Source organism: Apostichopus japonicus, chromosome 20 (genome assembly GCF_037975245.1).
Source record: "Apostichopus japonicus isolate 1M-3 chromosome 20, ASM3797524v1, whole genome shotgun sequence".
Taxonomy (NCBI): Eukaryota; Metazoa; Echinodermata; class Holothuroidea; order Aspidochirotida; family Stichopodidae; genus Apostichopus; species Apostichopus japonicus.
Genome location: NC_092580.1, coordinates 17,185,595 through 17,213,466, shown reverse-complemented (window position 1 = coordinate 17,213,466; position 27,872 = coordinate 17,185,595). Strand labels below are relative to the sequence as shown.

Here is a 27,872-nt window from a genome sequence, read left to right as displayed (position 1 = left end):
CATAAGTTTTAAGAAAAGAAAAGACAATTTTGGCTAAAATTGGATTTGAAATAGTGACCTTGGGATTATAAGGGTTCAACTTTTTCGTTGCTCATTTCTAACACTATTGAAGAAACTCTGTGTGTGCTCGATATAAATATATATTTAAAAATATCTGTGTATTCTTTTTCCAACAGCACCAGAGGTCTTGGGTCCAGAGAAATATGACAAATCCTGTGACATGTGGTCCTTAGGTGTCATCATGTATATTCTGTGAGTCTCTTTTTTCTATCTAACCTTCTTCTACCTTCTTTTCACTTCTAATGCTACTGCCCATGGAATCTAGTTTTTAAGTTTTTGAAGAACTTTCATTCTAGATCTCTGTGTATCTTGGAGATTGTACACATTGTGCACATTTACGAATGGGATTTCGGTCTTTCTTAGTGCAGTAACTTAAGTTTCACCCAATCATTAATTGTACGAATGAGGATTTCGGTCTTTCTTAGTGCAGTAACTTTAGTTACACCACATCATTAATTGTAAACACAATTGTGACTGGCACACTCTGGAATTGGAATCTTACAATATATATATGAGTGGTGGTGATACATGAGTCTGGGAATAACTGACTTGGTAGTTCTATGCATCCTCAACCACAGAAGATAAAATTCTTATCTTCTTCGAGTTTTGATACTGATTGCTTTACGTTACAGTTCCTTTAATGACACATTGTGATCCGTGGCAGTTGCGCAAGAGATGTTAGTACTGCATCTTTTGAGTGAGATGCAGATCTGCTCCTTATGTCCACCAGTCTTTGGACTTTTGTCTTTAAGTTTGAGAATTGTATTAGCACTTGATGAATGTACATATACTAGTCAAAGAAGGACTTTGGGTTCATATGATTAAAGCAGCTCTGCAAGCAATGTTTCTTTTCAGTTGCTGGTACTGTACAATGGTAAAACCCTGTAAGAGACCAGTTAAATAGCTTCATCATAGCTAAGTCTTCTTCCACGTTCATTTTTCTGCATGCATGGTGATTATGGTGATTATGATGTAGAAATACTAATATGGAAAATTGTCTTAATGAAGTCTGGACCATTTATTTGTGAAAATGAAACGTTCATTTGGTGGAAAAACATTGATTTGGTGTTCAGTATCGTCGATTGTAATTAGCCTGTGGCATTATGACTTTGATAATTTTACATTTGAATAAATTGTACCCTCTTGTCTAATTGTATAGTATCACCAACTAGGTTTCTATTTCTCTACAAACTGATCAACTTATCTTTCAACTATTCACTTCAAGAGATGTACTTTATTCTCCTTTCTCTCTATACCTGCAGCTTATGTGGCTTTCCACCCTTCTATAGCAACCACGGTCTTGCCATTTCACCTGGAATGAAGAAGCGAATCCGCAACGGACAGTATGAGTTTCCGAGCCCCGAATGGAATGCTGTATCTGAAGAAGCCAAACAGTTGATAAGACAGCTCTTACGAACAGATCCAACCGAGAGGCTCACAATCACAGAGTTCATGAATCATTCTTGGGTCAAAGTAAGAACCACTCATAGTGTTTCCTGTATGCTGAATGCAGAAATGGGAAGAAGAAGACGGGGGGGGGGGTTGGTGGGATAAGGGGAGGCTAATGAGGAAGGGTAAGAGTTGGAAAAGGAGGGATTAGAGAGGGCAGGATTGGGAAGTGAACAGTGAGAATATTAGTGGGAACAGCAGTTTTGTTCAGCTTTCAGTGATCAGACACGTGTAGTTCATAGTGTCACATGAAGGGAAGACACACATACAAAACTACCTTTTGGGGGGTGATAACATGTTCGAGTACGTTAGGTTTTATTCCTTCGACATTTAATCAATTTGTTTTCACCATGTAATGCATAGGAGTCTGTCAGCTCTTGTTACCACCCATGGTTACGTATTATTCCCAGTAAACGAAGAGTGTGCACCTGATCCGCGAAAAATACCGATATAATCGGTGTTATGTTTTTCTGTATACCAATGTGTTTCATTTGTAGTTTTTTATGAAGCCGACCAAGCTTAGTCACATGAAATGTGATATTATTGTACTGGTATTTTATTGCAAACATCATTGTATTAAATCCATACATTAGGTACATCAGGTGGACATTGAATATGTGGCAACTATCTGACTACTATAAAATAACTTAATGAACAGTCTCATCTGATATTGATTTACTACTTCATATCTTTACACTCTCAGCAATGTAATCAAGTACCCATGACGCCTTTACACTCCGTCAAAGTCCTCCAAGAGGAAGAAGACCAATGGGAGGACGTCAAGGTAAATTCATCCTCAAAAATCATTTCCCAATTTGTATATAATATTTTTCCAATCAGCTCTCTTTCGTTGAATCGCTTAATCAAAAAGGAGAAGGAGGAGAATGCCGCACATGTCAGGGTTTGTGAATAATTAAATATCACCTTTCGGGGTTTATCGTTACTAAACTCAGATAGCGTGTGTATGTTTCACTCTCAAGTGTTGGCATTTCCACTAAAGTAACGATTACTCATGATTGATCATGAATGTTCATAAATGGTCATCAGTCACATGACCGCTCAATAATCAGATGAGTAGTGAATATTCATGAGTGATCATCAATATTCATGACTGCATTGTTAGTTTCACAGTCCTTGCAAATATCCATAGGAAATGTCCTTGTTGATATATGAGAAGGAAATTTGTTCTTTTGTTTATGGAAATGCATTTATCTTCTGGTATTGAATTTGTGGCTAGTTGCTATAAAATGATGGTCTCTCTACATCAGAGCACTTTTAGTTGTATAAGAAGCGTGACAATGAATATTTTAGGCAAAGGAGATGACTAAGCACAAATATTAGATTTTTTCTAATCGTCAGTGGCTACTGAAAGGGAAAATGTGAGGCATTGAGAACAAATACTTTTGAAATTATGAAGCTTGAGGAGATTCCTTTCTGGGGATTAGACAAACAATGTAAGAAGAAAGTTTGTCCAAAAAAAACCCCCAAAATATTCCAGTTTGTGGAATATATATATATATATATATATATATGTATATATATAATGTATATATATATATATACTTATATAGATATATATATATACTTACATAGATATATTTATATGTGGTTAAAATTGTAATCAGATGAACCACATGAGGAGACTGAACATTTATGTCTTGAACATTTGAAACCCTTTGAAGATTGAAATGACGGAAAAAATTATTTGTGATAACCTCAAACTTTTTAAGCTACTCTACGGATTTGAACATCCTGGGAACCTCATCGATTTCCTCTTAGGTTCCAACTTTCACATTATTTATTCAGAACTTTTCAATGGAATCTGGTTTGGTTACCAGAGCAACAAAGTTTGTTGAGTTTGACACATGTAATGCTTTGTTTTCTTTTTCTTTAGGATGAGTTGACCAAAGCTCTCGCAACCATGAGGGTGAACTACGATGGTGTCAAAATCAAGGAGGTGGAACTTTCCAACAACCCGTTACTAGAACGCCGCAAGCAGAAGGGAGGTAGCTAGAGCTGTACTCCAGATGCCTGCTGCAGTGGCAAGAAGTGCCCGAGCACTGGATTAAGAAACTACTCTGGGAGGTTGAATTGCTCACCTCATTTTAGAGAGCTTTGTGGCAGCAAAAAATATTGAAAAAAATGTGAGGAAAGAACTAAATCGTTGGTTTCCTTAACGCCCGTCGAAAAATCTTTTACGGACAACAGAGATCACACAGATATACCATGGAAAGGGCCAAAGGGTTACTTTTCAAGAGATGTAATGACCAGTTACTCACCACCTGGCTCTGAGTGGATATCTTTAACTGAAGGAAGTGAATGCAACTTTTAATTCAAGTATCTGATCATGGGATGTGACGATTTTATTCTCTGTCCTCTCAGCTATTTATGGAAGGGATATTTTACTACATGTGGTTAATATAAGTTCCATCCAAGATCTTTATACATATTTTTTTAGAATGTAATCTTGAAACAAACGTTGTCGAGCATGGAGATCAAGAAATCGCATTACTTTCTGGTGTGTTCAATTTCCTTTGTGAAAAAAAACAAGTTGTACAATGAGGGACGATTTTAAGTTTGCATGACAAGATATATCACAATTTGAATCCTTGGAGGAAGAGAATTTGTGGATTGATGCACCACATTTGTTAATCCATTTTCTACACATAAGACAAAGCACTGTGAGTTGAGTTGAATTATCAGAATTGTGTTATTTCGCAAAAGCTTAGAACTTGTTCATCACCAAATTTGAAAATGTTTGTAGCTTTCTATTCTCATGCCAAAATTAACAGATGCTGCATTGTTTGCAAAAAAATTGAGAGTTAGTGAGATAAAATTTCTGCCGTGGTCAGTTAGGTCATTACTTAAGAAAACATAGAAAGTTAGAAATTCAAGATATGCCAAAGTGTTCACTAAGCAAGATGTGTCTGTTCTCTCTGTTCCTATCAATATCTGACAAGAATTCCTTCTTTTCATTGATAAATCTATATATACATTGAAACTAACTGAAACTGGTAATACAGGTCCGATAACAACCAGAGAGAACCTGATAAACAATATCACGGCAGGTTTAATTTTGGTTTATTTTTCTGCCGCATGATTTAAGTCCACGAGGCCTCCGTGTTTCAGTCACATGTGAATACAGGATATGTTTTGATTATTATTTCAGCCGAGGAGGATAAGCTTTCTGTTGTTTAAAGGTGTTTGTAATGCATCAGGGTTTGTTATGTATGCCACAGAGGTGTTTGCATTGTTAAGTTTCCTTGAATCAGGGTTTATATGGGGATCTCAGTCCATGCATAAATCCTGCCCAAGAAAATATGCAATAAGAGTTTATAACTCATTACTGTATAGACAAAATTCCTTAACTTGCTGAATGCTAACTGCTTTTCAGTAATTGGATTCCAAGATGTACATTAAAAGAAGTTTGGATGAGTTTCAGAATATTCATATGCTGCTGTTGTATGGTAGGCCTTTATTAAGTGTTAAGGGGAAGTATGGGATGAATTTGTACAATAACATTATATATGCTGTCATTTAAGCTGCAACATCAGTTGGATCATGAGTGCAGTAATAGACCCAGAATTGAAAGGGCATCCTGGTAACATATTCATTATACACCTGGTTGGTTATAAACAAGCATTTATAACAAGAGTTAGTTGCAAAGTAGAAGTAAAACAGTTAAAATTTGGATTAATCATTTCAAAAGTCATGCATATTCATAGCAGAAGAACAGATTTTAAGGATTGGTTGCTAAGTATTGTTTTACACTACAAAAGCCACTAGCGTTCTTACTCAACTAACAGAGTGCAGCAGTCTGTTATGATCCCAGTACACAGTTTTGCGATCCACATGCTACTTGCATTCTACTCTCTGTTTTTGAGTAATAAGCTTGTCGTCCTGTAAAAATGCCTTATGACTTAATATTGACTAATAAATGACTTAATATTGCTGCATGAGTTTTTGTCATAACCAATTTGTCAAAATGAACAAATTTTAATAATTGCCTCAGTTCTCGATAGAACAATGAAAGTGCAGGAATCCCAAATATGTAAATTTGTTATTGAAGAGCTATTACTGTTCTGTTTCATATACTTGTGTTTTCTTACTTCTGGTTGTAGTGTTCCTTTATGTCATTCATTTTCTCCATTGCCTAGTATCCTACAATTGCTAATATATCAGCATACTACTATATTCAGTCAAGGATATTATAGACAATTTTCAATTTTTTTAAATAGGTTTATCTATCCCAAGCTCATATGTCAGCTTATGGCATTTTAGGCCCTTGTATATAAACTAATAATTGTCTCATTTTAATGAGAGGAAAGGACCCTCTCTGTTCCCTTGGAATTACTGTCTCCGTCCCAGCACTGTTCTAAATAGTGAGTGAGTTTTCATAGAAATAAAAGGGTTAAATATTATGTTTGAAGTCAAGACAGGCAAATTCGAGTTTGAAAAACCCTTTGGATTTGGAAAACAGAAGTCAGAAATGTTATCTTTGCTGATTAATGTTAATGTATTTGAAAGATTTGCCTCTGTTAATTTCTAATTTTACAATGCATAACCTGATTAAGGTATGAAGTAAATTATTAATGTGTTATATTTGCCTTCCTTTCCCGGACCCGAGATCCTCCCTGCCATTACATGTAAAGATTGGTCTGAACTTAGTGCATGCTAGCTCAAATGTAAAATCCAAAACTTGTATTTCTAGGCCTCCGATTTGAGATTGTGTTCTAGGGAAAGAAATGTCTTGCCTCATTCAATTTAATATGAAGTACAGTAGGTTTAATAAAGTAGATATAAATAAATGTGGTATATGATATTATGCTTACTCTTATAGGCCTTTCATAAAGATGATACCAAAGTAGGAATTAAAAGTTTTACCTTAATTTTTAGAATGCATGATTGAAATTTCCAGACATGTGCACTAAGAGAAGTTAATAAGTCCATATACTAATCTTCACATGCAATGTTGATACAGTTTTCCATTCCTTGGATCAAATTCAGGAGAGAGCTTTGCAACGATACAGTGTGTTACACTTTACATGACTTGCACACTGGACCAAAGAAGTGAAGCAAAGGCTGAGTGGATCATTTTTATCAAACTAGTTTTGTTATCAATAAAATTTGTGAATGAAAATAATTTGTCTTTGGTGGAATGGTGTTGTTGGTGGGTCAATATACAGTAGGAACTTATGCATCATCGTTGTCACATCTTATTTTAGCCTTTGTTCACCCTCTATTTTAACCATACTGTAGTTGCAAAAGTGGTGGGCATCCTCACCTAGCCTGGAAACTATGCATCCATAATAAAATAACCTCTCCCGTGGATTAAAGCCTTTACTAGAAAGTCAAAGCAAACCGAAAAAACATCATTGGTATATGTTTTAGATATACCACAGACAATAAGGAGAAACTACAGTTAAATATTCTTTTTCACTGTTCTGGATGATCAACTCACTACAATTTCAATTATATATGTATATATATATATATATATATATATATATATACTAAAATGTTTTACTAATTTTTTTTATTGATGACTTTTATAACAAATGTACAGTATCCAAATGGATTATTATGTAGTTTCAACACAAAGTTTGTTTTAAAGAGTGAGATGGTTTTTACAAAATAGACAAGTTTGTTTACATATATTTTGTGTTTTTCTTGATTTCATGTTAAGTTAGTACCACATTAGAGTGGTTTGACTCCTTGACTTCAGTTTCTTATGCATCAGGTAAACTAGATTTAATGCTACAGTGCTTACTTAGTTCAACAACTAGTTTGTTTGATGTGACACTTACAAAGATTGTCATGAATTATAAGCAGATGCCATATACATGGGTACGGAGAAACTGTTAATACTCTAACTTGTCATTTACACAGGTTGACCTTCTCAATACAGCATTTTTGTTTTCTTAGTGTCAAGGCGCTTGCTGATAAACCTGTTTTGTGATCATTAAGTTATAATTTCAATATTTAAAAATGGAAAATTCCTATCACTGTGTTGCATTCTATCACGTTTGATTTAGTTTATGTTTATGGAAATCTTGAAACTGATAAAGTTGATAATTTTGCATTTTCTGAAAACTTGAATGAGTAGGCTGTGTTAGAACAATCTCAGATCAACTATAACCAAAAATTAACTTCTGCGGAGTGGGAAGGGTCTTATGTGAGAGGCATATTATTTACATGATATATGATATAGTGAAAGGCCAGCATAATTCTAAGGTGATATAATATATCAATATTGATAGATTCATTTGTAATATACTTCAGTAAATGAACTATAATATTGCTTCTTTTCTTGCTTACATTCTCCGCTTGGGCACGTCATATCAGTAAATCATCAGATATTTCAGTGCGGTGAGTAAATGTGCAGTACAATTTCTTATAGCAGCACAAAATGCATTCATTACTGATCCCAAATTTGAAATACCCCCTTGCCCTCCACCACCCCCCCCCCCCCCCTCGCACACGACAACCACACACATTATTCTGAGATACTAAGAACTCTTCAGCTTATATACTGAACTCAGTGAAAAATGTCCGTGTTTGATCATGGGTCAGCATTATACTTTCTAGCATGTTTGCAGGCAGTTCTTATGAGATTTCACGGGAGGTCCCTGTGGCATGAATGCATGCAAATCCCCCCCCCCCCCCGCCCTCCCTCACCCATGACATGATTACCAGTGTTGTAATGATTTAGTCATAAAGTAATACAACAATAAATAATAATGCCAATTATCTTGGACACACAGAAACCATGAAATATCTAATTGGCAAACTGGCAGGTGTCATAAGCCTGTAGTCTTGGTCATATCTTCTGTAATTTTTTCCATTTCTTACATTTCTGTCCGACAGATCACTGTTCTTTCTTATAATCTATCAATAAGCTGATGAACCCTGTAAATTTTTTCAAAGAGCTTCGAGAGGACATGAATAATAATAATATTATAATTATTGGTGCAAAAGGCAATTTTCCACACTTGTAGGGAACTTGTAGGGAAATCAAATGTGGCTGTCATTCTGATTATAGCAGAACAATACACAAAAAGAGCATCACAATTTAGGCCAATGTCAAATTCTTTGAGAACAATTTATTTGCTGCATGAGAGAAATTGGGTTCCAAAAGAGAAAAAAATAAATAATTTACAATGGAATGAAATGGACCACTGTTTATATTTTGAATCATAAGAAAGTACAAAGCAATATTCATTAAGTAAACTATTGCATTCTAGAAGTAAGTAACAAATATAAGGTGTTCGAATCCATCTTACCATTGGGCGGTTCTGTACAACTGTTCAAATTGGTTAATTCTATCAGTTAACATAAGTATTATAGAAACTGCTTCCAACGAAACAAAAAATAACTTGACAGGCAGGAAAGGTTGCTATCAAACTGGTAATTGAGTTTGATAATTTAAAGAATTCTACAAAACAGATTTCTTTGACTGAGATGAGACCACTCAAAAATGTTCAAGATTGACAGCATATCTGGTTAAGTTTGAAGTAACATACAAGACCACTCCTTCAACAATCGCTCTTGTTGCAAAACATGACTGTTTAAGTAACTAGATATGTGGTTGATTACATCATGGTGCTGATAGAAACTCCTTCATCAGTCTAAATAACAATCTGAAAATGCAGTGCACATCTGGTTAATAATTCTTTTGACTGGATATTTCATTAAGAGTAATTTTCAGTTGAGATAACAAACAGGTCAGACATTGTTGATACAAAAAGTTACAAACCCTTTGCAGGCTACACTAGCTCCTGAATCATCCCCTGCCTGATTTCAAATCCTCTATTACTATTTCCTTGATAAACATATAAACAAAGTCATTGCACTTTTTGTAACTAGAGAGCAGCCTTTCACAGACGAGATAAGATAAACTGCACATAATGTTACTTTGTATGGCGATATGGTAAGAGACATGTTCTCCAAGCATTTGTGGTTCCTTTTGATGTTGCTACTAATTCCATCATTTTAAAATGCATAAGGTGAAAAAAAATGAATAAAAAATGATCAGTGATACAGAACACAGCCCACATTGTACAAGTTAACAGGAGACTGGGAGTCTTCACAATGAGAAACTTACAAACTTTTTTCTTCTGACACACAGCAGAGTGACCATTAACTTAGGCAGAGTAATTTCTTCACCATTTCCAATAATAATAATTAATGGAAATGGTTGATTTTAAACAATTATCTGCTCATCTATGATGAAATCTCTGAAGTTGTCCATAGGACAACCACTTGTTCCTCTTATTAAAGTAGTAAATGCAATTGGTCATACTGCATTCAGATATTATTTTCACAAGGACAAGCAAATTTTGGTGTCAGAAAATCCTGAAAAACATTATAACCATCTGAAGGCCAAACTGAAACATTCTTCAGAATCTGCTCTGATGGTAACTGCCTAAGGAAGTTGTACCAAATCTCAGAATAGATTATCTGTCAAAAAAAAGGTTGGTTCATTCAGTTTATTCCTATCCTAGTTACATTATAATGCAACTTCAACATTTCTGGTCAGAATGAAGAAAATTGTCAACAGCAAATCCAGTTACCTGTACTTTAGGCTGCTACTTTTCTAATGAATAACTGAGGAAATAAATGAACTCAAATGTTCTCTTCATAAATATGTCTCATGAAAACTTAAAACATCGATCTAAGGTCAGAGATCAACAATCAGAGAGAGCAGTGAAAGTGAATATGCAACTCCAATCATGTATTTACGACTAATGGAGGCCTTACAACCAACTACGAAAGAGTTAAGTATAATTTAGAATAACTACCTCAGGTTATCATCTCTGTCATTTACTTTAAATGGCCACCTTAAAAATTTAGACATGTTTCCCAAAGATTTGAATGTAATAGCATGATTGATAGGGCAATTATGTATTCTCTATGCATCGTAACATTAGTTGAGCAAATACACTGTAACTTAGAGATGCAAATATACTTTCAAAATAACGTACTTAACCATTAACCTCTGTGTATGTTACAGGCCCCAGATATCCATCCTGGAATCAGCAAAGGTCAGCTAGACTCATCCATTGTTTTCCAAATCCAGCCTTTGTTGAACCAAACAACCACCAAATCACAAAGTAGCACTTACTGTGCCAACCTCTTCAACACTGTGAAGGCATGATGCCCCTTCCCTTCCTGGGAAGATTCAGTTTCCGATCATTATACCAACTTCTTATGTGAAATTTATATAACAAACTCATCATCCGATGTTTCAGCAAAACCTCTCAGTTTTGGTGTAAAATGCATCACCTGAAGACTTGAATTTGTAAGCTCCTCACTTTAAGAAAAGTATATAGAATCCCATTGAAACACAGGCTATTGCCACTGGAAGATGCAGTCTTGTACCGATAACAGAAGCTGAAAGGAAGAAAATATGGGAAATACTACATACAGTACAATGAAATATACAAGCTCCGTTCATTGTCAAAATTATATATGGGAAAACACAGTTACAGTACACTAGAGGCTTTTATCAAATTAAAACAGTGCTTATAATAATTTGCCATGATACCGCAGGCTTGTAGCATGTAACACCTTTGCTTACATTACTGTAGTTCAACTTCAATTGGTTTCTGCTTATTTCGTTATTACTAACATGCAGGGGCCGCTACAATAATAGTGGATTTCTTGGCCTTTATTTCAGTGGGCATGACAGCAAACACCTCTCTTTGAATATGACAAGTTAATTTTAGCAAAAACTCACAAAGGAGGGTATATTATTAAAGGACTGCTCATCTTCTCCCCTTCTCCAAACTTCCTATCTGTCTGTCTAGCTATTTCATACCAAGTACCTCTTCATAATATATTCCAACATGACTGTCACTACCATGTCGTTATAATGCTGTGTTAGGGTCCACTAAGTGGCTACAGACTGGCTCTTTTACCCTATATCTCATGGGGTATTATGACCTTGTCTCTATTTACATCCCAGCATACTTTATCTTCCGGTAGTTATCATATTAACCTTTGTAAAATATTCCAAAAAATCCCTTCTTTTCTGAAAGGAGCCACTTTTTGAGTCGAGGCACTCTTCTCAGGTAGGCACAGGTGCAGATGACAAGTAGAGCAAATATCAGGAGCCCATCGAAGGAATAAACTGTAGTGTGAAAAGAAATTTCATATTGCCAGATGTTTGCATTCTGATACAGTGGTAAACATGACACTAGATAGAATAGTTAGTCCTTGGTACACTCTTTCTATGCAGAACTGTACGCTTGGGTAGATAACGTGCACCGCAATGATTAGGGTGAGGATTTTGCTGGGGTAAAGTTTTTGTCAACAGCTAGGCTGTACTGTAACTTAGGCCTAGGCGATGTGTGCCTTCAAATGATATATTGTACGTAATATGGCAATAGGACTGGGCCTAATGTTAAGCACCGCAGTGTAAAGTTTTGTGCGAAGTAGAGACTGAAAGGGCATTGACAAAAAATATATTACCCGGGCCTCCTTTATTAAACAACTGTAAACAAAATCTAACCATTAGTCATGTTGCCCACGGGAGAGTACGGTCATGTTAGTAGGAACTCAGTTTTTGAAGCTTGATGTCGGGTTTTCACCAGGTTTGTAGCACATTGGCCGTTGCTGATTCTGCAACGTAGTCACTTCCCCTAGATCAGTTACAACAAGTTCTTCTCATTGCACAACATGTCAACAAACCAGAACTTGCCGAAGTCGGTTCCAATGCTTCCGCATTTTATTGTTTTTTTCAAAAGCGCACAAATACTGTAAAGTTGGGGTCAGGACACTAGGGATGGGAAAGTTGCTAGGGAAAGTGGAACAGTGCGCGAATTAGAGAAGAAATCTACTGGATTTCACTTTCTTGCTGGAAGAAGGGGATCATGTTCATACGTAATAGTCAAGTTATTGTATCAACGTAACATTACAAACGAATGTTTTAATCGCGGGTTCGTACGGACACTAATCAAATTTATGGTTCATTTTCTATAATTTCGTACGAATATAACATATTATCTTAAACACAAAAAATTCAAAAAGCATGTTTGTAAACAAATGTTAAAGAGAGGCCCACTCGCTGCCAGTGCCACCCGCTACCAGCAATCAGGTTTAGGAAATATTCAGAAAGTAAACAGAACAGTTAACAAAAAGAACATTGACAGTCCTGATTCATTTATGCAAAGTAAGACTAGGTTCAGTGCAAGTGCAATATTTGAAAGATACCTGTTGATTCTTATTTATTTAATTTCCAGCAGACTTCTCAAGAGATTTAAGACATGACTTGTGATGTACATGCAAGGAATTATCAGTTACAAGCACATACTACGATAACGAAAGACAATACGCTGCAAGAACTACCAGAGCTCTGCGATATGCACATTATTCTCTATGGCAAATAATTAACAGAGGGTTTAAATGAACATTTCTCCCATTATTACAAGGGCAATGATGTTTCACTTCTCAAAACCACGTTGTATACCTTTGAAGAGACTATCCATTGAGAAAATCTTGAAATAAAAACAACAATCACACTACATACAATTATTTTTCTCATTCTATTTTCTTTTCTGCTCATGTCAAATTCCAAGAGTACACATCAAAGTTTTCAAACTTTGGTTGATACCAAACATACTTGTATAAATATCACTTAAAGTTCTATTGCATATTGTCTGACATGAAAGCATTTTAACAGTTTATTCTCCTTAAACTTTATCCATCAGATCTGTTTTTTGTGTATATTACATAAGTAGTTTGCCCCCAAAAATAATTCCAAGCTCATCAAACTTAAAACGTGGATTCACCAGTCATTTTATTTAACAAACTATGACATAGGTGTTGATCGAATCTATAGATATCTGAGTACTTCACCAGACTTACACTAGGAGTACATTACAATAAGGTGTGAAGTAATAAAATTAACAATAGTTGAGTTTATAAATGCAACAACACACACTTCAAAGGGAGAGGGAAGGGACTGAGGCTAGTCTTGGTGTACCGAAAAATTTATAGAACGAAAGCTTGCTCCCTCCCCCTATTCCCTACCCCCTCCCTCACTCCCTTACCTCACATTTGATTGGTGCTTAGCTTCAGACTTTCAATAGAGCATGATGTATATTTTATTTTAGCTGCAAGGAATCTTTATGTTAATAACACCATACAAACAGTGACCATTTCATGGTTTATGACTGGTATCTAACTAGTAAGTTATTTGTACATAGAATATATTCATTAACAGTGCTGTAGTCTGAATTCGATTCGGCAATATCACTTCACATCCATTCATTAATATCTCCTTCTTCTCCTTCAATTCAGAATCTCATATCTATCTTTATAATCTCATAAACATGCATTCCATGGACATCTCAAGTCCATGGCAATTGCAAAACATAAACATTCAAATCCAAGGAAAATTAAGAAAAAAAAAATAACTTGGGACGTTTTTGTAAGAAGTACAGTCTCGTTATCTCCACAGTAATCTGTTCCTCAAGAATTCCACGTGCCACTAAAGTTCTTTATCTGTCAGTACATAAAACATCTAATATGTGTTCTTCATTCGGATTTAGTTAGTCTGCAAGGCTGAATCCACGTGTAAGGTCTTCTTCACAGAAGTAACAATGTTAGAGACTTGCGGCAAACTTGCTGCCTCTAGTTCTGTTGAGTAAGGCATGGGTACATCTGCGCCGGAGACGCGAACAACAGGAGCATCCAAATAATCAAAAGCATCACCTGTACAGGAATGATTTGAAGGAGTTCATCAAGTCATGAGCGGTTTGACACGAAATGAAAAAAAAATCTAGTTTTAGCTGAACTTCCACCATATGTAGATCTAACTAATTGCCAGACAATTTCCAAAACAGTTTTCTGCTAAACTTTAATTAAAGCAGCTCTTATTTTCTGCATTTGGAAGTCAATTTCAGGTGATTTTTAGACTTCAATAGGGTATTAATCTTAATAAGACTGAAAACTGATCAATCAAAGATAACATCTGCTATATTTCTCCAAAATGAATCAATTCAGAAATGCCATACCCTAGACACTTTTCATTGTATTGAAAGCAAAATGAAAAAAAAAGGGCAAATTTTAGAATTTTTGGTCATTATTTAAACTAGAATCCAGCAGCTAGTATCATGAAACAAATTTCTTTGCAGTTTTAACATTGAATAGTGTTGAAACTTGCCTTCAGAATATCCCCTAAATGAAAGTATACCATGACATTTTCGTTTCGTTTTATCCATTCTTTTTTATCTCCAAACCCTCAGATATTAACATTTGACACTTAACGACATGTAGACTAATCAAACACAGTCTTAAATACATTGTCCTAGAGAAGTTGCTATCACTCACTCTCGATGACAGTAGCACAGATTTCTGATCCCACCCCAAAATGAGGCCAGCCACCCTCCACCGTGATTAGATGGTTAGTCTTCTTCACTGAAGTCAGGATCGCATCCACATCCAACGGTCGTATCGATCTCAGATTGACGACCTGTGTCAAAAGAATATCATTATAGAGTCGTTGCAGAGAAAGTGGGTAAGGTCTTATTTGTAGTTTCTTCATCAGAGTTGTAACATTTAACTTCATGTTACAGTCCAGTGGAGTCATTACCAGTGATATTCCTAGCCCTGACTCAAGTCACTGTATCATCTCTGCTGGGGGGGGGGGGGGGAATAACTTCACAACTTTTATTGGAGTCACTTTACTTTGAGGTTTAGGGACCCAAGCCTGACTACAACAATGTCCTTAACTTTATGAAATTACCACGGTTGAGTCAAGTTATTACCAGTACTTCTCCTGACTTATGTTGAGTGGTGGTCTCAAGTCAGAATATTATCTCTATGGAGTAAAACATTTAAACTTCTTTTAGTGACTAGAGTCATGACTTGTTAACAAACTGTTCTTGATTGCTAAGGTTCATAATGGTATGAGCCTGACTTGTACTCATACTATGATTGCTAAGGTTGCTAAGGTTCATAATGGTATGAGCCTGACTTGTACTCATACTATGATTGCTAAGGTTGCTAAGGTTCATAATGGTATGAGCCTGACTTGTACTCATACTATGATTGCTAAGGTTGCTAAGGTTCATAATGGTATGAGCCTGACTTGTACTCATACTATGATTGCTAAGGTTGCTAAGGTTCATAATGGTATGAGCCTGACTTGTACTCATACTATGATTGCTAAGGTTGCTAAGGTTCATAATGGTATGAGCCTGACTTGTACTCATACTATGATTGCTAAGGTTGCTAAGGTTCATAATGGTATGAGCCTGACTTGTACTCATACTATGATTGCTAAGGTTGCTAAGGTTCATAATGGTATGAGCCTGACTTGTACTCATACTATGATTGCTTAGGTTGCTAAGGTTCATACTAATATTCTACAATAGTTACCTGTGGTCACACCCACCAACACAGATTTGTCTTTGTACTCAAGGCATTTTGGCAATCTTGTATATATACTAGTGCAAGACTAAGTTCTTGTATTCGCACATAGAACATTGTACTCAGCCTGATTGCAAGGGAAATGAACAAGTTCTTGTACTTGTACTACAAGTCTGGTATGAACTTAATATATTTTGGAGCTACTGCTGTTAAAACTGTACCTCTGCAGAGATTCCGTCTGCTGCTAATATCTGTGCAGCCTCCAGAGATCTAAGCACACCTAGACTATGAGACACAAGTGTTACATCTGTGCCTTCTCTTTCAATCTTAGCTTTGCCAATTGGAACAAGGTAATCATCTTTTAAGGCTTCTTCTGGCATCTCAAACGGCCTGCCATACAAAATCTCATTTTCCAGAAAGACGACTGCGAAGAGAGAAGCAGAAAACAAAAACGTTTAGTGGTTTCGATGTCTTAACATATTCGTAGCATGGTAAGCAATACATGGTAATATTCATGAACTTGTGCACACCGAAATGAAGAAGATTATCTATTGACTAATGCGACAACATGTAAAGGAAGTTACAAGGAATTAGGAATAATGGAAAGCAATTGGTACTGTACCATAAAATTTTACAGTCATAAAGAACGATGGTTCGTCTGGATTATTTAAACTTTTTAATATGACCTGTATGTTCTGCAAACATAATTATAACATGCCTAGCAATGAATATCCCACAAAGCTAAAGCTGGCCAAACATGCAATGCAAAGTAGAAGCTTATATTTCCTGATTTTCTAAATCTTACCCTAAACAACGTTGATACTACCAAAGGTGTCAGATACGTAAAAATAGTTCTGTTTTTACAGCATCTTTCATGTATTTCGTAGAAGATATCTATAAAATCTTTCACAGCTAAAACATACTACGATACCACGAGATGCAACCAAAGTACAGATGTTACGTCATTTCAGATCAGCCAGCTGGTGAAAGTACGAACAGGATTTGTAGGTAACACTGATAAGCTTTAACACTTGAATGCAAAGTGGAACATTAAAGACTTCAGCTTTTGTCTTACCAGGATTATCATCTCGAATGGCTGACTTTAGAAGACCTTTAGCATCAGCGGAGGAGAATGGACAAACTACCTTTAGACCCGGGCAGTGACCAAACCAAGCAGCAAAACACTGTGAATGTTGGGCAGCTACACCTGCAGATGCACCATTTGGACCTCTGAAGACAATGGGTACATTCACCTGCAAGAAAATTGGTCAAAATGTAATAATCATAGCATTGAATTCTATTCACTTAAAATGTCTCAAGTTCGTTCAGAATGAAATGAAAATGTTCACAATAATTAAGCTCAAAGGTTTTTTGAACCACCAACATGCAGCTTTGATGATCAAACATGATAGGGCACGAATCATTATTGATGTTGTTTTTAAACCTCAACTGAAACTAATTAACATATAAAAGTAAAATGACAACTACTCACATCTCCAGCTGACATGTAGTGTGTTTTAGCAGCAGAATTAATAATCTGGTCGATAGCCTGCATGGCAAAATTAAAGGTCATGAATTCACAAATTGGTCTCAGTCCAGCCTGACAGAGAAAGAAGGGAAAAAAAGAAGAAGCATCAGGATAGAAGATTGATGAAAACACAGATAACTTAAGTTTAATCCATCAACTTTGTTTTGTGCTTAAACTATTTATGTATTATCCATGAAAAACCAATTTTAGTTAGATATCAGTACATCGTCTCATACAGTACACCCAGGGAAAAGTCTTCAAGGGAATCTTGTTACTTCTTTTTAAAAGAGGGATTAATAGGTGTAAGAAAAGTCAAGCAGGTGATTGTAATGTACGCTAAATATCACTTTACAATAAGACTCAATGTGTTCAAGTAAACATGTCATGGGGAATGTACCAACGGACATGTGAATTTCAAGAATCAATGTTACTTTTACCAAGTACCAAATCATCATATCAAATATTGCAAGTAGCCAAAAACAACTGTCTAAATTTACTGTTGCTATAAAGCAAAAGAGTTATATATTTATGTAATGTACATTGGTATGAAACTTTTGTAATATCCTGTATGCCATAGAGGAAGATCCCCCTGTGTTTGTACCCCTGGGTATAGGTTTATCAGTTTTTGTAATTCCTTCAAGAAAACCTACTCCATAGAGCATAAAATTGTCTATTTACTGATATAAGAAGAGTTGTAACAAGCAAAGTTCTTTAAGTAACATCAAGAAAGCACTAAGAAAGGCAAAGGCTGATGACAGGTGGATATGGAGAACAGTAGTGGTAGGAGGGTGTAGGTATGGATGGCTATCTTACCATGGCAGCACCGACTGCAATTCCTGCAAATCCCATCTCAGTGATTGGTGTATCAATAATCCTCTTATCTCCAAAAGTTTGATACAGGCCTTTAGTAACTTTATATGCACCATCATATTGGGCAACCTCTTCACCAAGGAGAAAGACTTTTGGGTCACGTTTTATTTCTTCCTCCATGGCAGAGTTGAGTGATTCTCGAACAGTCATCTGTAATGTAACAAAATTTACTTACAGTAGATGTTTAAACTATCTGACTATATCAATCTTCATTATGCTCATCATATCCCTACCTAGGCCTATAGCCAGAATATAAAAGATTGCAACATAAATATATCCCGTATATAATGCTTTGATTACAGCCAGCAACATTTCGGGTTGCTGTATCGACACAACTCAAATTCTTTATATAATTGATACTATGCCTTTCTCCAACAAGACTTCTACCGATTAAAGGTAGGCCTAACCTCTTTAAGGGCTATCTCCTTTTACTTCCTACCTGTGTGCTTATCTTAGATGGCTTGATCAGATTCTGCCAAATGAGAAACAGTCAATTAAATACCATGTAGCTCTAAGCATCCAATTTCCTTCAAAACTTCTAAAACCACTAGCCTCTTCATATTTCCTCTGAAGCTGCTTCTCTATCTGGTACTGGTAGTGGTAGCAGACTTCGGATTTCACGCATTGAAAGTCCAACTTTTCCCTGTCAACATAGCTTGATTGAAAGTTCCGTAAACTCTATAGGCGCAAAAAAGAAACTCCTTTTTGGCTATGAATGCCCGCTTGATAGGCCTAAGTTAGACTAGCCTGCTAGTACTACTCTATGCTAGCCTACAAGGCGCTTTGGGCCTAGCTTAGTAATAGTTAAGTGGAAGTTAGGCCAATCAGACCTAGGACTACAACTAGTACTAGGCTAGTTAGAGTACAACTACGTACCTGTGCAGAACATGCTGAAGACGTGTTTAGGTCTCTTTGGATTGCCTTAGAGGAATGAATCCTTCTGGCGATCTGAAAGAAAAAACAACGGTTTCGTTAATAAGCATGTAATTTATTTTTTAATTAAAAGTCAGTACAATTTGAAGATGATCACCTACCCTTGAGACTGGTCTCATTACAAATGTTGCCATTTTGTCTGTTTATACTTTGAGGCCGTACATCAAATAGAGGGTGCACTTCTGGAAAGCCGTCACATAAACCAATAAGTTTAGTTTAGAAAAGGGGATCAGGAAGGACACTCAAGTCCCCATCAAGGTGTATAGGAGAGGTAAAATACTGAAGACACAAAAATCAGACCCGATTACAATGCTTAAAGTAGTTGTCCAAAGCATTCTTTAACCCGTTCACAGTACTTGCAAGTACAACTTTCTCAGGCAAACCGTTCCACCCATTCACAACCCAATTAGAAAAAAAGTTATGCCGAATATTAGTCCTAAGATCCAGTGTGGTGAGATTCAGCAGCTGTAACCCGGCGCTTATAATAAGGAACACGTACCCTTTTAGGAACTAATCATCTTAGGAGTCCTCCTCTGGACCTTCTCGAGTGCTCCCTTAACCTTAGCAAAAAAAACCTGAAAAATATCTAAATTCACCATGTAATCAATTATAGAACTTCTGCATATCACTGTGTCAATCTTTTTTTCTAACGAATGAAGTCGTGTATTTGCTATAGCATCCACTGTCCCACCCACCCTCATCTAATTAAAAATAGAGAAATGTTGTTTTTATCATGTAGCTAGTATCGGGTCGAAGGTATGTCTACCTGCATGAGCACCTGTGGATAAAATCAGGGGCAATCGGTGGGGCTCCCATATATCCTCTGTTGACATACACTAAGAACACCAAATCACACACTAAAACGAATAAGCTTCGGGCTTCACTGTTCTATTAGCAAGATGGTCAGGTGTTACAAAATAAATTTTTTGGAGCACTTAATTCTAACATTTGGTTTCGAACGGTATGATACAGGTAAAGCAGACTCGCTATACCATGAGAACAGAATAAACAGATCCTGCCTCCCCGCCCTATTAAAAATATACTCTTTTGGTGGTGGTTCAAGTTTTCCACCAAAGAGTTACTTCGTTCGATTCATTGTTAGACAGATTGTGCAAACATTCTCATTTATCGAAATTTTTATAATTAAAGAACTTTCGAGTGATGGTCATTGCGTAAAACCATTGCCAGAATTTGGTAAGTCAGATATTTCAAAGATACTCGTCCAGTTCAGGGAAGTTGCTCAAATTTGTAGACGAGGCTGCACCATACTTGCTTGATGTCATATCCCGAAATTATGCAAATAACCGGTGTAGGGCGGTTTTCCGCCAATAGGATAGCAGATCTTTCCATGACGTAACCATTGGAATCATCATGTGTACATGTAAGAAAAGCATGTAGGACGGCTTACCTACCATACTCTATGTATAGCATGTACCGGTAACACTAGTACTAACGGATATCGAACGCACACACATGAAACCATCATTCATACTGCACGCAGTCATTGTGAATCCGTGAACAAAACAAGGTATTCTAATTTGCCCGAATTTTTATCTACAATGTTTGTTAGTTTTACATAGTTTACATCTTAGTTGATTATTAAAGTTTGACTTATCTTAATGTTTTGTTTTCCAGGTGCCAAGATGTTTCAGTCTCTAGTTGACGTGTCGAGAAAAAACTTGTTCGCAAGTCCCATGTTTTCACAAGCAAGATGTGAAACGGCCCAACCAACAATACCTGAAGTCACACTCACAGAGTCGGCGCCTCCCCAATTGACAGAAGCTAGACAAATTGTAGCAGCAGCCACACCAGAAGGCAAGTTGGTTTTGACATTTACTCAATCATAAAAAGTTAAGCAGAATAAGAATCTAAAGGGTAGGCCTAAGTTAGAAAAGGATAGGGTAAGTCGCATAACTTGACAAAGCCTAAGCTCAGTCCTAACATGTTAAACTATGCGAGTTTGCTAGGCGTAGCGAACATAAACTATGCATGTTTAGTCGACATGTAGCCGCGCAAGGTTTGTTACATTTTCATCTAAAAGTATATCTTAATTTTTATAGTGTGAAGAAATCAAAAAGTACAAGGAAAAAACTAACATCGGGCCTAACAAACATGTTACTGTTTGTGTTAGTCAAATTCCCTTAAGTTAGCTGTACAAAACTAACTTCTTAATGTGGTCTAACATAGCTCAACAATGGCTCCCAATGTTGCGGGAGAACTCTGTACAAAACAAGGGCAAAAAACAGTGCCTTACCAATCTTTTGGAGCTGGGGATTATACAGTTCCTTTTTATAATATAAGTCTGCATGGATGAAACTTGAAAGGATTTCAAAAGCAGTAGCTTGTTTGTAGTTTGAAAGTGACCTTTGATGCAATTATCAGTTTATTGTAAATGATTGGTGACATTATTTACCATGCATTAACAGGCGAATAATAATGTGATCATCTGTGTACACACTTCATTTGGCTGATTCTAAGTGACAAAGTTTTCAAAGTTGAATATGATAATTTCTAATTCATTAATGATTTACTCAGCTAAATAAAAAGTTAAAGTTTTGGTCTTAATTTGACCAGGTTTTTTTAATAGAATTGGTGCAATTGATTGCCAGACACAAAGGTTACTTTCAAGAAGAAATTCTTTGATGTTGTTTTATTTCAGTGTAAGGTATAGTAGATATAGATATTTCCAGAGTCCATCACGCTAACTTTGTTTTGTCCCCTTTACTTTTCAGAAGTCAGCTGTGAATTTGGCTCTACAAAATATTATGCTCTCTGTGGATTTGGTGGAATCCTCAGTTGTGGCATTACACATACAGCCATTGTACCCCTTGATTTAGTGAAATGCAGAATACAGGTACAAAACTGATAATAAACTGGGTGTAGACAGTGTATATATGTGTTCTTCTCTCACCCTTCTGATGCACAGTGTGATTTGTTGTATGTATTAAGATGAATCATATAAAACTACTGTTGTGTTATTGATGTGAATTTTCTTTGAACAATGTTGAATGTTACCGAAATGAGGCAAGTTTAGTTTTCTTTTAGAATTAGGATTTTCCACTGGAATATCGTCAGTCCAATAATGTAATATTTATTGTATATAATAGATATATTGTGTATATAAACTGGAAGCATGTATTGATATAGCTACCTGGTTAATTTTGAATATTGGTTGCATTTTATGAAATACAGAAATGAGGCAAGTTTAGTTTTTCTTTAGAATTAGGATTTTCCACTGGAATATCTTTAGTCCAAAAATGTAATATTTATTGCATATGAAAATGATATTTTATATATCAAATAGAAGGCATATTGATACATGTACCTGGTTAATTTTGGATATTGGTTGCATTTTTGTTTCAGGTCGACCCAGCTAAATACAAAGGGATCTTCACTGGCTTTAATTTGACAGTGAAGGAAGAAGGATTCCGAGCTTTAGGCAAAGGATGGGCACCAACTGCCATTGGCTACTCCATGCAGGGCCTCTGCAAATTCGGCTTTTATGAAATTTTCAAAGTTCTCTATGGCAATCTCATAGGAGAGGTATGTGTTAAGTACACCATATGACTTGTAAAAATTTCATGGACAGAAATTTCTCACAAACTGTCTTTGGAAATAGACCTCAAGGGTCTGTTCAACTATCTTCACTGAAAAATGTTGGAAAAAGTTGTAGGTGTTCTACTTTGTCAGTTTACTGTACAGATTTTCCATATGCCTCTATTGCTGTCATTAACAAAAGTTCTAAACATAAACCTTTGTGCTGATGTTAATGCAAGATTCAGTACTATATTTATTTTGCTAAAGGTAATCAACTGTTTTTGATAACTCAAACACATTACACAGGCTGTCCAATGGCTAAATATGCCACTAATTCTGGATGCTAAATCAAATAGATTATGATTTTGCTAAATTTATGAGCTGAAATTCTCATACAACGTGTACCATTTTACATTCCTTCACTTGATCCATTGCCCGATAGCAACTTTGCAAATTGTTCCCAATGTTACTTCTAAAAACTGCCCGACTGTCCCCTTATTTGCTGGAATGTTTTGTAGCAGATGGCATGATTCAAGTTGATGCAATGACTACCTTTCTTGCTGTGCCATTCTCAAGTAAGAATATATTATTTTTTCAGGAAAAGTCCTACCTATACCGAACCTCACTCTATCTGGCAGCCAGTGCTAGTGCAGAATTCTTTGCTGATATAGCTCTTGCACCAATGGAAGCATGCAAGGTCAGAATCCAGACCCAGCCTGGTTTTGCTAATACATTACGGGAAGCGTTCCCTAAAATCTGGAAACATGAAGGCGCTTCAGGGTAAGTGTAATTATTTTGTGTCACAGTGTGCTGTAAAGTGAATTTAACTTACCCGGCTGAAACAGAGGAAGAAGGACACCCATTGGCTGAGCTTTTGCTCGATTCAGTCATCGTTTGCAGACAATTATTTTGTCACTGAGATTGCTAATTTGTAATTGAAATTTGGTTATTATACATTCACAATATATGTCTAGACAGGGTGTTTAAGTATTGTGTCTTTCACACTTCTGCAGCATTCTGCCTGTTTTTGATACATGTTGGAAAAGTTGTATGGTTTGTGAATAAGAATTAAATCTTAAACTTGGCAACTTCAAACCTTGGTTTGTCTTGCATTGAGCCAATACCAAAGCAAGTAGACCATGTTCAATTTCACCAGTTGAATGAAACTATTTGGAAGAGATGAAGTAAACATTGGTGAATTGTTTTTACAGCTGTTAAGTCATTTACTTTAAGCTTATGAAATTCCACTGTTGATGTCATCAGTTTTGCCTTCAAATTGGATGCAAAAATAACGAAATCTTGTTTTCGTAAAGTGTACATATCATTGAAACTTGAAAACAGGTAATTATCTAGTGTGTACAGCATGTGGTGAAATGCAATCTCCAACAGTTATATCCTCCATGGTCAGATTTCTTGTGTCCATCTTTGACCAGTTAGGTGTTTACATCATGAATGCTCTACTTTCATGTTTCTCTTCCTCTTGTTAGTTCACTGGTTAATCGTATTGTTTTGTTGTTTCAGAGTACCCTTACTAGGGAATCTTTACCTTGTAGGTTGCTAGTTGGGTAGTATATAATACAGTTAATCCAAAACCTCTTTCAACTGCAAAAAAAACACCCGATCATCCATCTACTTACAATCACAAGCAGTCGCTGCTGGTGTGTACCGACCACATAAAGTCAAAGTTTAACGTACAGTTGCATTGTACATTAGTGCAAAAAAGTGTAACTTAATGTGATTAAGAATGTTACTTTGGTAAAGGTTTGTTTGATTCCTAAAATTATGATTATTTTTGTTCTTGTAGATTTTACAAGGGTCTTCCACCACTGTGGTTGAGGCAGATCCCTTACACCATGATGAAGTTTGCCTGCTTCGAAAGGACAGTAGAAGCTCTGTACAAGCATGTTGTGCCCAAACCACGTAGCGAATGCACCAAACCAGAGCAACTGATTGTAACCTTCGTAGCTGGCTACATCGGTAAGTGCACACCTTGGGGAAAGGGTGGTGTCATCTCCATGGCCTGTAAATATGTAAAAGAGCTAGGCACATAGCCATTCGGCCGTTTTGTAAAGATTTTAAGCATTTTGAATTTGGTTTTTGTCGTTGTTCCTTGTCCATGGATTCTACCTGCCATTTAGTAACAAAGGATGTAAGTTATATTTATGGCAATTGCTATCTCATTGTCTTTTTCAGCTGGTGTATTCTGTGCTGTTGTCTCTCACCCTGCTGACACTGTTGTGTCCAAACTGAACCAAGACAAGGGTAGCACTGCCATAGCAGCAGCTAAGAAGCTTGGTATGGCTGGTGAGTATTTAACCCTTTGCAGATGGGTTTTAGTTGATAAATGTTGCAGAAAATTTGTGTTCCATTTAAGGTGGAAGTGCTTTGTTGCAGTTTATATTGTTGATAAGTGTATGTATTTGCTAGTGTTTTCTTTGGTTCAAACACACTACCTTAGATCCGCTTCTGGGGTATTCTGTCATCTAATGTGTATTCAAGGCATATGTAATCATGCTGTTCTTTGTTGGCAGTATCACACTCTGTTCCTTTCAACAGAGTAGGACCTCCCTTCAAAGAGATGCAGTAGGTTTGCAAGTGTTCTTGGGTCACATTGTTGAGCTTTACCCAGCAACACTTTGTGTTGTGTGCCATTGGAAGTGCTTGAGTCATTGGTGTGTAACAGAAATATACCTCCAGAGTGGTCTTAATAGTTCATTGGTAGCTGCTACAGCTGATCCATCCTTTGATCGTAGACCTTTGTGGGGACAATTTTTTCATTTGTACTTTGTACTGATGATGGTGTATAAATACTACAAATAGGTGTATAGTTTAACAGAGATGTTTCCACTGAGTGAACTGTAATGAAAGAGTTATCAGTGTTTTCTTATTTCATTTTCAAATTTTGTATAACCCAGACCTCCGTTTCCTATCAGTGGAAATCATGCTATTTCTAAAACTGTAGTAACAAGCTAAGGCTTGAGATTGTTATTGAATTTTGGTTTTGCATATCATCACAGAGGTTATGGAAATTTGATGAAAGCTTCTCAAGATGTTTGGATGTTTGCTAATTTGGCATTGCATGTATTACTTGAACATGTTTCTTTGTGCTTGTATGTACACAAGACCAAAGCACCAAAAGGTTCTGACTTCATCAATTAATATAAATAGTTGTCTGCAGTGACTTATTATTTGATGAATGTATCTGATGATATGAAGGTAATCTCGTTCTATGATAATTTAAGAAAGGACAACAATTAAATGACATGTTATTGTTTTTAATAAACAAGCAGTAAAAAGTCACATCTACTTATGTTGTGTATGGGCAACAATTGATCATGTGTCACATTACAAATTGTTAAGCAACATGGACAAGTTGCCATACAAGGGCAAAGATTTATAGCAGCTTTTCGTAAACAGGAGCCATAGTACTTCAAAAGAGAATTGACGTTGACGTCATACAAAGCTATTGCACAAAGTGTCATCATTAGTTTTTCCCTAGTGTAACAATTAACAAGAACCCAAAGTTTTGCATAACACTTACTACATGTTTACTTATCCTCCCATCTTGATGTGGTCTATCATTGCCAGTCAGGTATGTTTACAAACCTCTTTGGTAGTAGTATTTTGGAGTATTCATCATTTTGTCGCCCATTCATCCTTTTTTAGGTCTATGGAAAGGTCTATTCGCCCGTATCATCATGATCGGTACGCTGACTGCCCTGCAGTGGTTCATCTACGATTCAGTCAAGGTCTACTTCCGCATGCCACGCCCTCCTCCACCAGAGATGCCAGAGAGCTTGAAGCGCAAACTGGAAGCCAAGGAAAACTAACTCTATCCAACCACTTGAATCAAAACTCTTTCGCATCAGAATGAAAATACATGAATATGCATTGATGTCATAATATTGGTTATCAGAAAACATGATGAAATGGCTTGTGACAAATTTGTGAATTAACTAGTCCTATTAAACGATATTTTTGCTAATAAACTCAGCTATATTATCCGTAGGGTGATTTTCCCCTGTTTTGTGTCCATATCTGTATGAAGGTGAACCAAGTAAACAACTGCACTGGAAAAGGTTGGAATGAATTTTAGGCTCTTCTATCATAGAACAGTCTTTGTACAAACACAATTTGTACAAGGTAAGAATTGAAATATTGAAGGAATGGAATATTTTTTACTTGTGGCATGGCTGTTTTAACTTATGGATTGGATACAGTTCAACAACAAGGAATGCGAAACAAACATCTTAACTCCATGGATGTATGCTTATAATTGTTAGATGCTAACCGCTGCCCCTTCATACATTTGGTTCATGATTGCAGTTTTAAATTTTACCAAGAAATATCTTGTTTGTGTGATGTTTGTTTATTCAGATTTCACTTCAATAAAATCTCTGTTATCAGAATCGTTAAGGACAAGCAAATGTGTAACTGACTTAAAAAATGATGCAACTACTTCAATGCAAGGCAAAATGGTCAAGTTTACTTTAAAGGCAGAATGATTGTGAAAGTTTTTTGTACTTGATCTACTCTTAATTCTATAACAGTGCTTCAGTACCATGAGGTTCCCTTTAGTTTATGGCATTTCGAATCAACTTTGATTGTATTTATTGATAATTTTTAAAGCTTGAACACAAGAATAACTGATGTTTTAGCTGATCATATTTAATAGATTACAAATTACAAGACTTTGAGCCTTCATGTACTGTAGTTGGCACTTTAATCTAATTGAAACATTTGCGATAGTACCATGGTGGAAGTATTGCCATGGTAATTCCACATATAATTCTCTATGTGATCTCTTTGAGACCATGTCAAAATGTTCTTCATTGATGAAGATGTTGAGACAGTTGCAGGTTGCCAAGATTGGCATTGCTCAAGTTTCTCTTTTCTCCAAGTTTTAGTTGTTCTGTATTTAAAAGAGAGAAGTGTATGTTTCATACATCTATGGTATTCTGGTGACTAATCCTCCGGAGGAAGTGCCACAGATGGTCGTTGTGCTGTGAATGACAGAAATAGATATATTGGCTATCTTAATGAATGACTTATGTTATTTCTCATAATCGTACTTTCAAAGTAAAAAAAGAAAGACATGATATGTAACCAGCAGCAACAT

At 36.1% G+C, this 27,872-nt stretch overlaps 3 protein-coding genes and 1 non-coding gene across 4 annotated transcripts in view; 3 read left to right on the top strand and 1 right to left on the bottom strand.

Moving 5' to 3' along the window:
• LOC139960937 (MAP kinase-activated protein kinase 2-like) overlaps window positions 1–7,799 on the top strand; it is a 34,296-nt gene extending 26,497 nt beyond the window's left edge. The window contains exons 7-10 of the mRNA XM_071959656.1: window positions 177–252; window positions 1,323–1,533; window positions 2,213–2,293; window positions 3,404–7,799. Coding sequence (XP_071815757.1) covers window positions 177–252; window positions 1,323–1,533; window positions 2,213–2,293; window positions 3,404–3,523 — 488 coding nt within the window. The 3' untranslated portion in view covers window positions 3,524–7,799. The remainder of the gene's footprint in view (window positions 1–176; window positions 253–1,322; window positions 1,534–2,212; window positions 2,294–3,403) is intronic.
• A 6,137-nt stretch (window positions 7,800–13,936) lies between these two features.
• LOC139960935 (pyruvate dehydrogenase E1 component subunit beta, mitochondrial-like) lies at window positions 13,937–19,404 on the bottom strand. Its single transcript, XM_071959654.1, has 8 exons — window positions 19,318–19,404; window positions 19,160–19,231; window positions 18,227–18,433; window positions 17,378–17,485; window positions 16,961–17,138; window positions 16,107–16,309; window positions 14,845–14,986; window positions 13,937–14,226 (listed from the first exon to the last, which is right to left on the bottom strand). Exons 1-8 carry the CDS (start codon window positions 19,348–19,350, stop codon window positions 14,060–14,062), a joined length of 1,110 nt encoding a protein of 369 aa, XP_071815755.1. The 5' UTR covers window positions 19,351–19,404; the 3' UTR covers window positions 13,937–14,059.
• Window positions 19,405–20,588: 1,184 nt separating this feature from the next.
• Window positions 20,589–27,793, top strand: LOC139960936 (solute carrier family 25 member 3-like). The gene is made up of 8 exons (XM_071959655.1): window positions 20,589–20,744; window positions 20,852–21,031; window positions 21,949–22,070; window positions 22,580–22,759; window positions 23,352–23,533; window positions 24,558–24,730; window positions 24,947–25,057; window positions 26,420–27,793. The coding sequence occupies exons 2-8, from the start codon at window positions 20,860–20,862 to the stop codon at window positions 26,581–26,583; spliced, it is 1,104 nt and encodes a 367-aa protein (XP_071815756.1). The 5' UTR covers window positions 20,589–20,744; window positions 20,852–20,859; the 3' UTR covers window positions 26,584–27,793.
• LOC139962274 (small nucleolar RNA SNORA53) lies at window positions 25,197–25,523 on the top strand. The gene has a single exon (XR_011791186.1). It is a non-coding gene; the product is annotated as a small nucleolar RNA SNORA53 (small nucleolar RNA).
• Window positions 27,794–27,872: the final 79 nt, after the last annotated feature.